Source organism: Cyrtonyx montezumae, unplaced genomic scaffold (assembly GCF_038088225.1).
Source record: "Cyrtonyx montezumae isolate F1298 unplaced genomic scaffold, pur_monq_1.0 scaffold_26, whole genome shotgun sequence".
Lineage (NCBI taxonomy): Eukaryota > Metazoa > Chordata > Aves > Galliformes > Odontophoridae > Cyrtonyx > Cyrtonyx montezumae.
The window spans coordinates 861,745-874,827 of NW_027072003.1; the positions used below are offsets into that span (position 1 = coordinate 861,745).

General features: G+C 44.9%; 1 protein-coding gene across 1 annotated transcript; it reads left to right on the forward strand.

Annotated features, from left to right (window-relative positions):
• Positions 1-212: 212 nt before the first annotated feature.
• TOMM6 (translocase of outer mitochondrial membrane 6) lies at positions 213-567 on the forward strand. Its single transcript, XM_065740177.1, has 2 exons — positions 213-361; positions 444-567. Exons 1-2 carry the CDS (start codon positions 243-245, stop codon positions 538-540), a joined length of 216 nt encoding a protein of 71 aa, XP_065596249.1. The 5' UTR covers positions 213-242; the 3' UTR covers positions 541-567.
• Positions 568-13,083: the final 12,516 nt, after the last annotated feature.

Genomic DNA, 13,083 nt, shown 5'->3' on the forward strand with positions numbered 1-13,083 from the left:
TCCGATGGACGGAAAGAGGCGACGGGGACACTACGACACGGAGCTCGGTGCGCCGTGCAAGCAGCTGCTTGCACTACGAGGAGCGGAGCGCAACTGCCGTAACCGCGGCAACGACGCTCGCGAGGCGGCCGCACGTGGTTGGCTGTTACCGCGCATGCGCAGAGGACGAGGCGTTTCCAGAAATTGCCTCGCCCCCACGCTGCGCTCCTGAGGTGACGTCAGTATTCCGCGACGCGGGCGGCATGGCGGCGGGCGGTGCGGCCGTGTCCTCCGTGCCGCCGCCTCCTCCCCCCCCGCAGGGCCTGGGCGGGTGGCTCCGGGCAGCGTACCGCTTCGCCACCGACAGGAGCGACTTCCGCAGGTCGGTGTGGCGTTTAGATGTTCGGGCCGGGGCCGGCTCCTCGGGCGCGGGGCCCGCAGGCAGCCGCCGCTGTGTGTTTCAGGAACTTGCTGGTGAACGTGGGGCTGTTTGCTGCAGGAGTGTGGGTCGCCCGCAACCTGGCGGACATCGACCTGATGGCCCCGCAGCCCGTGGCCTAGCGGGGGTGAGTTGCGCCGGGGCCGGGCCGTGGCTCGGGGTCGCGGTGTTGGGCGGGGCTCTGACCGGCCGCAGTGCTCCCTGGGGGGCCTTTCCAGCTCGGGGTGATCCGCGGCTCTGTGTCACAGGGAGGTGAGGGGAGCTGCAGCCTGATCTGCGCGAAGGGGTTGTGCTCAATTGGCCGCTGGAAATAGGCTAAGATGGCTCTGTTGGACTCTGATGGAGCCCAGCGTGGCAGAAGAGTTCATCCCTCCCCAGTGCCACAGGACCAGACGAGCTGTGCCCAGCAGTTACAGGCTGTGACGTGCTTCACAGAGCATCTTCCATTCTTATTCTTTGCAGAGCTGCTGTTCCCACTTAAAGCTGTCACAGTAATCAGCAATGCCGGAAAAACTTGAATGTGTCAGAGGGAAAATTCCTATTCAGCCCATTCTGCAGAAGGCAGTGAGAATACTTTCCTTGAAAATGTGAAGCCCTTATGCACGGAATTCTTTTCTGTACCACCATCCATTTGTTCAATAAATGTAGAATAATTATGTGACACAATAGTATTTCACTTTTTTTTAATAAGAAACTTCAGTTTACAAAAAGAATGTGTAAAAAGTGTAAGGACTTACAAAAATCATAAAAACATGATTTTTATTTCACATCCAAAAGACAAAGGAACAAATCCAGTCCTGGGCTGTATGCTGGATCCTTATGCAAAGGAAAAACAGAACCGTAGAAAGCCATAGGTAAACTAACCACCAGAAGGTTTCGTGGATCGTGTCTGGCTGAGATAAGGCTGGTATGCTTACTGTAAAGGAATTAGGACTTTGTTGGAAGAAGCCATTTGGTGTTGCATAGCATGTTAGTGCCCTGGACTGAAACTACAACTTGCCTTAACCGACTTCAAGTCCAGCTATGGGTGGTGAAGCTGTTCAAGGGACAGTGAAAGCATGATGGGAGCTGTAGCTGTAATGTATAATCAGGCAGCATGCTGCAACTCCCAGAAGATGCTCTCTGTAGAGTGTAATAACTTCCCAGCCCTGAGCATTGTGGCAGTATGACTGCAACGTGGCTTTGGATTCTTTGGACAGTTAAGTGCAGGGTTTTAAATGAACATTCTTTTGCAGTTACACTGCCTCTGTGTTTTGTGACTGAGAACTGCCCCTTTACCTGCTGCAGAAGATAAGTTTATTCCACTACTGAAACACATTTCAAAAACCCTGTTTTCAACACAGGAATTTTAACATCTTGTAAAGAAATGGAATATCTGTACTTCAAAAGAATGCCAAGTTCTGCAGGAATAGTTTTTGAAGGAAAAGGGGATCAATTAGAACATTAGGTCATTTTCTAGTTAGTCTTAGTTTTGATTTAGAGCACACTAATCTCCTCCTGAGGCCTGGGTTCAGGCAGGGGGCAGTTCACACAGTTAAGTACATAAAGCTGCCATTGGTGACTTACTGGACACTGTCTTAACAAACCTTGACTAAAAAAAACCTGCTGAACCTGTAATTAGAAACAGCACTTCAAGAGCATTTGCACTGAGCTACTACTCAGCCAGACAGATTGCCAGAAAACATTCAGTAATTAATTGGATTCTCTTGTCATTGCTGCCTAGAAGCATCCTTGGAGGAAAGGCAGTCTCATTCATGAGCACAGCATGGCATACACCAGCTTAAGTCATTAGTGACATACATAGCAGAAACTCAGAGCAGATACCAGAGGCTGTTCTGACTTAAAAGCCTCCACAGAAGTCACTGAAGAAAAATCAGGAAAGCCACCCAAACTCCAGCTTTGATCCTTAGCCAATAAAGTGGAGTAGCTTTTTACTCCTGTTTTCACAAGGGCTGCAAAGGGAGTTCATACTGAAAGAGAAATGCTCATGTTCTAACCAGTCTCTGCCAACAGCACCCTTCCAGCAATCTTAGAGTGGGATTAACTTCAGAAGTTCTGAAGATTAGCTTTCCTTCTGCCCTTGCTCAGGTCAACAGTGGAGCTTTCAGGGCACAAGCAGAACAGGGGGCTCCCCTGGCAGCATCCAATGAAAGCCTGTCAACTTAAGCAGCTTGCCTGGGTTGCACTCTTCTTGGAGATGCTGTTTTAACCATCCTTAACATTGCAACTACCTTTGTTTTAACCCAAAAGCAAAGTAGTTAAAATTTAACTGGAAATAAACTTATCCACTTGTTCCTTCCCTGTAAACCTCTCATTTTGGTAGACGTGTAGAAGGCCGTGACTTAAATACCTTGTGACTGCTTAACCAAAGCTTAGGTTTAGCAGAAAAGAAACAGGGCCTCTTCCAAATGGGCTCAACAGGTTGTCAGTGGCATGTTACTGTACTCAGCATGTCTGACAAGCTATACACTTAGTTTCCATATGGGTATTTGTAGTTCATCTCAAAATAGGCAACAGCCATCAGGGCCAGGCTTAGTAACATCATTTAACAAATGTAAGGAGAATGAAGATGAACTTGTTAAGTCAGAGGTATAGAGTTATACAGAACAGGCATTACACTCTCTGTGCAGAAGAGAAGGAGCCACACGAGTAGCTATCTTAATTCCTCAGCCACAGATTCCATTCAACAATGCACCACAAGCTTGCAGTGACATTACTCATCTGCAAAGCTCTGGTTTGCCCATGTTATGTATAATACATTCTTTAACCTTGTCTATCCATGAATGCTGCATTGATTCACTCATACTAACTCTGTATAACAGTGATGCCCGTAGCATAGCTATGGTTCTCTAAGGAGATAAGGCTATAGCCTAAGGGTTTTACACTTAACGCTGCCCATGCTGGAGGGGTGTGCTAGTTCCTCACACTCAAGAGCCCTATAACCCAATGAAGAAGTGCTCACATGGAAAGTGTCTGTAAAGCAGGAGCGGAAACAGAGGGAGCCATTTTGTACCCCGCAAAGTCCTAGCTTGACAAGTCAGGGCCCAGACCCAGCAGTTCAGCAAGAATCAAATTCACTACCTGCCACCTCCACAGAAAGTAAGTCACTGAGGCTAAGAAGTGCAAATCAAATGGTGTCCAATCATCAGCTGTATGATCTCTTTTTTTCCCCACTTCCAGTACAGCACCATTTACAGTGACATGGTGGGCTTTAAATGGGTGACTCCTTCTTAAAACTTGAGAATTTAGGGTCCTGTTACTTAGGAATATTTAATGGAAAAGCACCATTCATTTGCCAGTATGAGATTACTGCTAGGAGAAATTTTTGCCCCCAGACTGCAGCTAATGAGACTGCATTTGGATTTTATTAATGTCCCTGCCCACAAAATACATGATCCTCTGACACATAAGGTCACCAGATCAAATGCTTCCTGTCTCCACTGGAAGTAGATCACTGCTGTGCTCAGCTTGGTTTTATTTTTCCAGTTGTTTCATTCTCCCTTTCTCTTTCCCTGTCCCCAGCCTGTACAAACTCAGTAGTACACCACTTCACTGTAACTGCAGTGCAGTCCTCTGTATCACACATACACTTCAGAACAATAAATAGCAGTGGTTAAAGTCAGCCTTGGGCCCATTGGGCTGGTCTGTTTTTTAATTTTCTCCTCTCTCTACCCCCCACACCCTCCCTTTTGGAAATGTACATTGCAAACTGCATTATTAAGACTATCAGGTCTCTCAAAACTCTTTTGGCCCACCATGTAAAGCTGTCCTTTCAACACGTGGGACCCATTCACACACACAGAATCATGGAGTTTAACATAAAATAAGCACAACAGGAGCGGCCTAAAAGCATACCCCTCAAATCAACTGAGACAAATAGTCACTAATTGGTACAAGTGACTAACATTCAGCTTTTGATCATTTAGTCTATGCTGTGATTTTCAAGATTCAAAAGCTTGCCAGAATGCTTCACATTCCCATCTGCAATGAACAGGTATTAATATCAATGTAATGGACACGAGAAAGATGCCACTTAATTGAGGTTTTATATTCAAACCTAGGTTTGTGACAGAAAGCCGTTTCCAAAGGTACAGCTTTTCTGCCAAGAACTCCCAATGGAGCTTTTATTCCTTGCTGTATACCAGACATTCTGCCAGAAGTCAGCTCACTGACCTGAGTGGAAGGGACCTGGAGGACACAAGAAAATTTAGATCTAATTTGCCTTTGAACAATTTGTTCCTTGAATTATGACATATACAGACATTTCAAACATACAATGAAAAACAGATAGCTTCTGAGCTTGCTGGTAAACTTCTTCATATGGATATGAAACGTGAAAATGCCAGTGATGCTGAGAATACACAAATCTGCTGCTTCGGCCAGAACTTATTTCCCAGTGTTTCTGTCCCATGCAAAATGTTAATGGATACAAGGCACCAAATCTAAGGAATCATAAAAAAGTAGCTCACTAAATTGCATTGGCAGGTAAAACTAATGTCTGTCTATTGTCTCTTCCACTATAGCTTATCCTGGGGGATCTGTCAGCAGCCAGAAGTTTTGTTAGGATGCAATTAAGCACACTCAGGCCTTGGGATGTTACAGTCAATGTGAATGTGTCTAAATTACCACCGAGACAATATTTCAGTATCTAAAGGGGCTGTAAGAAAGAAGGGGACAGATGTTTAGCAGGGGCTGTATGACAGGACAAGGGAATGTGGTCTCAAACTAAAAGAGAGGAGATTTAGGAAGATGTCTTGTCTTCTGCCTTTCAGAAGCAAAAATAACTTCTGATAGTGAGTCCACAGGATGCACTTAGTGCTTTTACTGTTTCCAGTTGTATTCCTGCACTGAAAAAGAATGGCTGGAATCCCCTAAGGAAATGGGGGTGACACTGCCACCCAGAAAAGTTTGACGTCAGACATTTAATGCACATTATTGTTTGCTGCTTCATATTGACAAATTCAAAGCCACACCAGAGAATTGTTCTGCTTAAAATAGGGGGGGGGGAAAGAAAGTTGTTCATTCCTTTTTTTTCCCACTGCTTTGCAGATAAACTGTTTCTGCAGTATGCATAGTTTAACTTGGGCATGCAGGCAGTAAAGGGGTAACAAAGGCAAATTTATACAACTACCTTGCTAGAGGCATAATGTTAGCTAAAATAAAGTGTTTTCCAATAACTACAGCCAACGTCGTACCCTACCCGGCCATGAATACATTACAATTCTTCATTCTTGAAAGCACAAAATTAGGGAACACCAGTTTATGTACAAGCTGAAGAGGATAACGTTACGCTGGGAACAGCTCTGTGCCAAGGGCTGCATGCTCTCGAGCCTGACAGCCTGCAAGCATCCTGTGGTTTACTTTGCCTTCACACAACAACCTGCAAAATGCCAAGAACTTAACACTTGCTCTCAGCACCTCTCAAGGCAACTGGCTTCTTGTTACATGACTGAAACCCCAGTACAGGTGTGCCTGCCATGTACAGGAAACAATTCCACTCCCAGTTCAACCAAAACAAAGGTTCTAATCCTGCGTGACCTCCAGACCTAAGTTAAGTTACATCATTTGTTCAGGTGTTTGCAAGAGTAAAGCCTACATTTGGAATTATTCTAAATACACAGCTGGATATTCACAGGATTTCAAGACACACCGTTAAGGGAGGGACAGAGCTTGTACTACAGGCTGCCTTAGGCTGGCATTCATTTCAGTGGGCATCGCAGTAATTGCGAACTGGATTTCTGTCTTAGTAATGTAGAGAGGTGACTTCCCATTCTAATTTCTGGCAAACAAGACACTATAGAACAGTGTTCTCCATGGCAGGGACATTGCACTACGCTTATATAAGGATGCCTGCATTAGACAAATATAAACCAAACAGCATCAAAAATGCTATACGCTATCGCTTCCAAATAAAAGCTAAATATCACAGAAACCTCACAGTGCTGGAAAAAGCAAGTTTACTTTGAAGTATAATTCGTTCCTTCCCTATCAGGGCAATATTTTTTCTGACTGCAGTATCTCCACATCTCAGCACAACGAGGCTAATGTCACATGGAGAAGTCACTAATGTCAAAAGATGTCAACAGCAAACACTACACCATCTGCTTAAGCAACCGGACGCACCCGTGGCTGACAGTACTGCTCCCACTCCCTTCTGTAATCTAGTCAATTGACATGACAACCATGTTTCTACCTGAATTCAAATATTAATGCAAAACACTCAGTCAAAAGATGAGCATTCGTAGCAAAGAGTCTCAACTCACTTCAGTAACAACAATCAATTTTCATACGAACAGGGCCAGCATGGTAAGGGATTCAGAACCTGGTCACAATATTTGGCAGTCACAGCAAACCATGACTGTTCCATTTTCCCTTCTACCTCTGAGATTAAGAAGGCAACACTGAACATTTTTTTCCTTTCGTTTTCCTTTTGAGACATGTAGTCTTCACAAAGCACGTATTCTGCTCTAACAGAGATTCATGCACAGATCTGAAAACCACATGCATTTCATTTTTGTTCTTTCACAAATGTCAACGACTGCCTGTGCTGAAACCAGACCAGCTTCCCCTGCATCAAGCTGGGTCACATTTCCACTGTATCTCAGTCTGGCCTATTGCATTTTTATTTATTTTATTTACTAGGAGCACAAAAAAATAAAGCTACCTAGTAAATACAGAGATACGCAGACATTCACAGGAAATCTTCCAGGCCGTGCTACATTTAAAGAAACAGAATTAAAACCTTTTAATTTGTTCCCATACAGCTTTCACACTGACTTGTCTCAAAATAAAACACGATAACAATAATAACAAAACCCCACAAAGCAAGTATATAAACTCAAATTATTCTTAGTTGCTAAAAAATCAGTTTGTGTAGGCTCAGAAAGTGAGGTTTTGCTGAGACAGAGGAAACAGAATTCTTTACGGACAGAGGAGACATAGCACAGCGCTGTGCTCTAACAGAAGAGGAGTTTCTTGTTTGCTCTGCTCATCTCTGCATGGCTAAAGTGATTAACAGCAGCTGAAGTGCCCACAGAACAGGAAATCAAAAGTTGCAGTAATGGCAGTAAAAAATAAAAATAAAAATAAAAATAAAGGAATTGTGTTTGGGAGATTTTCCTCTTTGCACTATCCAACAATAATGCACAGCTGTCAGTTTGTATCTGATACTGACCAGCATAAAGGTAGGAGGGGAAGAAAAGCATGATTCCAGCTCTCCTACCTGAAAATGGAATCAGGTTTTTGGAGAACCTCATACTTCAACCCGTAGCTGCTTCAGGAAAGGAGAAAAAGGAACCATCAAGATTCAAATACATCATGTATCTTTACAGCCACATATTCAGATTTGATGCCAATAAGAAATGTGAGCAGCCAAACCCCAAATTATAAAAATTCCTGAGGTCCGACTGTAGGCTGAGAACTGACTAGAAATAGTCAATTAGAACCTTATGTTCTAAAATCAAGATAATTACAGACACGTTTCGTAGTTTTTCAAACTCACTGAGGAATATGACATTTAACTTAATTCCTTCCCTTTATGACCCAGCAGGAATAAAAACTTCACAGTTTAAATTCCACTCACTCAATCTGCCCAACCTCTCTGCCTTCAGTCATTCTGGGCCTCATGTGACAGGCAGAGTATGTCAGTATTGCCACGACAGGAGTTAACAGCACCTAGCTCTGACCGACCACTGTGGCGTTACCTCCAGACCTTGGAAAACAACCCAAAACAAAAAGTGCTCATCTGCAGTGTAACTGCTTCTGCTGTCACATCTGTGCAAGTCAGGGTTTTCACTTCTTTCTAACCCCAATCAGCAAAGTTATGTCAGCAGAAATGTGCAGTATAGGCTTTGTTTTTGCTCAGATATGACTCTGATCATACACGTACGATCCTGTTCTATTACAGGGTGTTTGGTTTATTTGTTTTAAAAAATAAAACAAAACAAAAAAACATTCTCCAGAGCAGAACTGTTTCCAGAATTACATTCCTAGCAAATTTAGCTGCCAGTTCAGTTCAGCCTAGAGAATAGACTATCAAGTGTGCATATAGTCCCAGTAACACTGAGAGAAAGAAAAGCTCTTGACAGAAGTTGCCAGCCATTTGTTTGCCCTTACTGGAGGGCAAAGCAATCAGTACCACAGAGATAGCTGAGGGCTGGCGAGCATTTCTTCTTGTTGATGAATGCCAAACACTTCTTCAGCAAATTAGGCTTTTAGGGCAGTCAGCTCCATCTATTCAACAACCATAAAAGAAACACATGGATGGAAATCCCACTGATAGTTTAAGAGGAAGGTACTAAACCCACTCCTTCTGGAGGTTTACGAGCATTGCTGGGTACTAAAGGTTTTTGGATGCTAGTTGAATGCTTCTATTTCTTGGTTGTGCTCATTTCTTAGACACCTTACTCAAACTCAAAAATATGAGACTAATGATACAAAGCATCAAACTCTTTCTTTTTGTTTTGAGTAATTTAACAACAACGCTGTTGAAAAAAACAAGTTTCTGACTACAGTCTTACACATGAGAAATGCACAGCTTGATACACTTCTCCAAACCCCTGGCAATAAACACCACGATCTGATCCCCTTCCTGCAGCCAGCCTTTTTTTCCCTACATAGAGGAAAGGTGTAAACACCAATGGTTTAAAAAACAAAAACAAACAAACAGGAGACTGTTGGTTGAGTTATAGAGCTTCCCATCATGGGAACGTCAGTCTTCTGTCCTTATCAGTATTTTTGGACAGCACCTGAGCTTGGAGTTGTTTTTCTGAGATTCTTGCTTTGTCCTGCACGGTTCTTTGAGTGTAAAAAAGAATGTAGGCCTGGGTTTTGCACACCTCCTCCACGCTGCATACATTCAGTTTTGAGTCATTGCAGTGGACCCAGAAGCCTAGGAATCAAAGTGAGAAAGAGGACATTAGTAGGGGAGGTATCACAGAACCACAGAATCTTTTGAGTTGAAAGGGACCATTAAAGATCATCCAGTCCAACTTCCCTGCAACGAGCAGCGACATCTGCTGCTCAGTAAGGTTGCTCAAAGTCTGGTCCAGCCTAACTACAAAGGCCTCCAAGGATAGAGTATCTGCCACTTCTTTGGACAACCTATTCCAATGCCTCACTGCTCTTACTGTAAAATGCTTCTTCCTTATGCCCAATATAGATCTCCCATCTTTCTGTTTGAAACCATTTCCCCTTGTACTATCACAGAGACTCTGCTAAACAGTCTGTCCCCTTCCTTCTTATAGTTCCCCCCTTTAGATACTGAAGGCTGCTCTCAGCTCTCCCCACAGCCTGCTCTTCTCCATGCTGCACAGCCCCAGCTCTCAGCCTGTCCTCGCAGGGAGGTGTCCCATCCCTGGGGTCACTTCTGTGTCCCTCCTCTGGATACGCCCCAATGGGTCTGTGTCCTCCACATCTGGATGCAGTGCTCCAGGTGAAGTCTCACAGTGCAGAGCAGAGGGGCAGATGCCCTCCCTGGCCCTGGTGGCTGTGCTGCTTTGATTGCACCCAGGATCTGGTTGGCTTTCTGGGCTGTGAGGGCACAGTGCTGGCTCATGCCCAGCTGCCATCCACCAGTATCCCCAGTTCCTTTCCATCCTTACACCCCCAGCTTGAACTGACAGTGTGGGTTGCCATGACCCAGGTGCAGACCTTGCACTCGGCTTTGCTGAACCTTATGAGGTTCTCCCGGGCCCACTTCTCAGCTTGTCTGGGTCTCTCTGGTGGCATCCCGTCCCTCAGATACGTGGATTGAACCACACACATGTTTGGTGTCATCTGCAAACTTCCTAAGGCTGTACTCAGTCCCACTGTTGATGTCACTGATGAAGATGTTAAAGAGTACTGGTTCCAGTACTGACCCCTGAAACCACTCATCGCCGATCTCCATCTGGACACTGACTGTCACTCTCTAGGTACAATACCATAACCAGTTCCATTAAATGAACCCACCGAATAAAAACGTCAAAAGGACATCGTGGGTGACAATGTCAAAGGCCTTACTGAAGTCCAGACAGAGGACATAAGTGGCTTTTCCCTTGTCCACTGTTGCAGTTACACCATTGTAAAAAGTGACAAGGTTGGTCAGGCAGGACCTGCCCTTGGGAAAGCCATGCTGGTTATCCCGTAACACCTCCTACTCCTTTATGGGGCCTCAGCATAGCTTCCAGGAGGATCTACTCATGATCTGCCACGGCACTGAGAAGAGGCAGACAGAGTGCTTGTTCTCTGGGTCCTCTCTAACCCTTCTTAAAAAATGAGAAGGGTTAGAAAAGGTTAGAAAGCTATACTGCTTTTTTTTAATTATTTTTTCCCAGTCACCAGCTTTTACCTGATCATCACTTTTCAAATATCACTGAGAGTGGCCTGGCCACTACATCAGCCAATTCCTTCATGAGTCAGTAATTTCTGATTGCATTTTGGAATTGGTCATAGAAGACATCCCAGAGAAAAAACAGTTATGTAGGAGAAAAGGCACCTCTGCTCTGCCTTTTCCCCAAAAGATGCTTTGAGGAGGAGTTTCTAATAAGACTCTGTAAGGCTCTCTGACTCTGTAGGACTCTGTAGGGCTCTGTAGGACTCTGTAAGACACTGTAAGCCTCTATGACAGTAAACCTCTATGTCACTGTAAGCCTCGATATCTCTAGGAGATTCCATGGGACTCTAGGAGAATTCATGTGACTCCATGACACTCCATGAGAATCTATGAGACTCTCTGACTGTAAGACTCTTTAAGACTATCTAACTCTGTCTCTCTGATTCTGGAAGACTCTCTAAGGCTCTGTAAGGCTCTATGAAACTGTAAGCCTCCACGACACTGTAATCCTCTATGACGCTGTAATCCTCTATGACTCTGCAAGCCTCTATGTCTCTTGAAGAATCCATGAGACTCCATGACACTCCATGAGAATCTATGGGACTCTGAGTCTGTAAGACTCTCTGACTCTGTAAGACTCTCTGACTATTTGACTTTATAACACTCTCTGACTAAGACTCTGTAAGACTCTGTCTCTGTGAGACTCTGTATGACTGAATATGTAAGAGTCTAAGAGTCTGACTCTGTAAGATTCTCTGTAAGACTGTAAGACTCTCTGATCCGGTAAGCCTGTAGAGCTCCAGTGCTCTGTAAGACTCTGTAAGACTCTAAGACTCTGTAAGACTCTGTAAGACTCTAAGACTATGTAAGTCTCTCTGACCCAGTAAGATTCTATACAACCCTGTAGGACTCGGTAGGACTCTGCAGGACTCTGAAGGACTCTGTAGGACTCTGTAAGGCTATGTTGGACTCTACAGGTCTCTTGAAATGTCTCTGACTCTGTAAGAATCTCTGAATCTCTTAAGACTCTGTAAGACACTGTAGGACTCCAGCTCAAAGCTTATATACACAGAAAGACTATATGTGTAGCCCTATGGCTTGACTTGGTGGCTCTTTTTCCCCATTGTGCCCTATGGCCTGACCTTTGGTTCATTGCCCCTGTAGAGCCCCATGGGCTGACCTGATGGCTCTTTGCCCCCATAGCGCCCCATGGCTTGACCTGATGGCTCATTGCCCCCTTACATTTCCATGGGTTGACCTGAAGGATCCTTGCACCTGTAAGCCCTATGGATTGACTTGTTTGCTCATTGCCTTTAGAGCTCCATGGCTTGAACTGATGGCTCTTTACCCCCATAGTTCTATGGGTTGACCTCATGGCTCATTGCCCAGGTAGAGCCCTATCTGGTATGGATCTGATAGCCCATAGCCATCAGAACCCTATGGGCTGACCTGATGGCTCTTTGCCCTACATTTCCATGGGTTGACCTGATGGTTCATTGCCCCCTGTAGCACCCAATGGGTTGACCTGATGGTCACCCTTACTATCCTGCCCCTTGATTCTCACCCACAAGCTCTCCACTGCTACATAACTCTCCCCCAGGTGGAGTTCAATACATTCTAACTGCTCTCTTGCATAAAGAACAACTCCATCACCTCACCTTGCCAGCCAATCTTTCCTAAAAAGCACATAGCCCTCCATGACAACATTCCAGTCATGAGAGTTGTCCCACCACATCTCTGTGATCCCAGTGAGATCATGTCCTTGTGACCGCACGCAGATCTCCAACTCTTCCTGTTTATTTCCCATGCTGTGAGCATTAGTGTACAGACACTTAAGGAAAGCAGCATCCCCCCGCCTCTCTCCATGCCTAGGAACTCCACTCTCTTCACCGAGCAGGCTCTGTTTTGAGCCTTGAACTACCCCTTCAGCTCCAGCAACCCTCATTTTGTCCCCTTCCCCCTTCATACTTAGTTTAAAGACCTGTCAATAAGTCCCACCATTTCCTCGGCTAGAATCCTCCTACTCTTGGAGACAGGTTGCTTCCATCTACAGCCATCATGCCAGGTGCCGAGTAAATTTCCCTGTGGTCAGAAAAAAAAATTCCTATGTTTGCACCAACTCTTAAGTCATTTATTTAAGAGATGGGCTTTTGGATCCTCCCAGTATCCTTCCCTGCCACTGAAGATATAGAAGAAGAAAACATCACTGTTACTGCATGAAATGAATCTTTGCCCCAGATGTCTTTTACCTGCTATAGCCATGTCTAACCCACAACCACCCCCTGCCCGGTGCTGTCACAGTGTCAGCTCTGCCCTGATGAGTGGCCCGGCCCGGCCCCAGTGCGTATCC

Bases quoted from the DNA above. Each gene is read 5' to 3' on its own strand.
- TOMM6 (XM_065740177.1), top strand. From the start codon at position 243: ATGGCGGCGGGCGGTGCGGCCGTGTCCTCCGTGCCGCCGCCTCCTCCC. The intron at 362-443 runs GTCGGTGTGGCG...TGTGTGTTTCAG, and splicing joins GACAGGAGCGACTTCCGCAG to GAACTTGCTGGTGAACGTGG.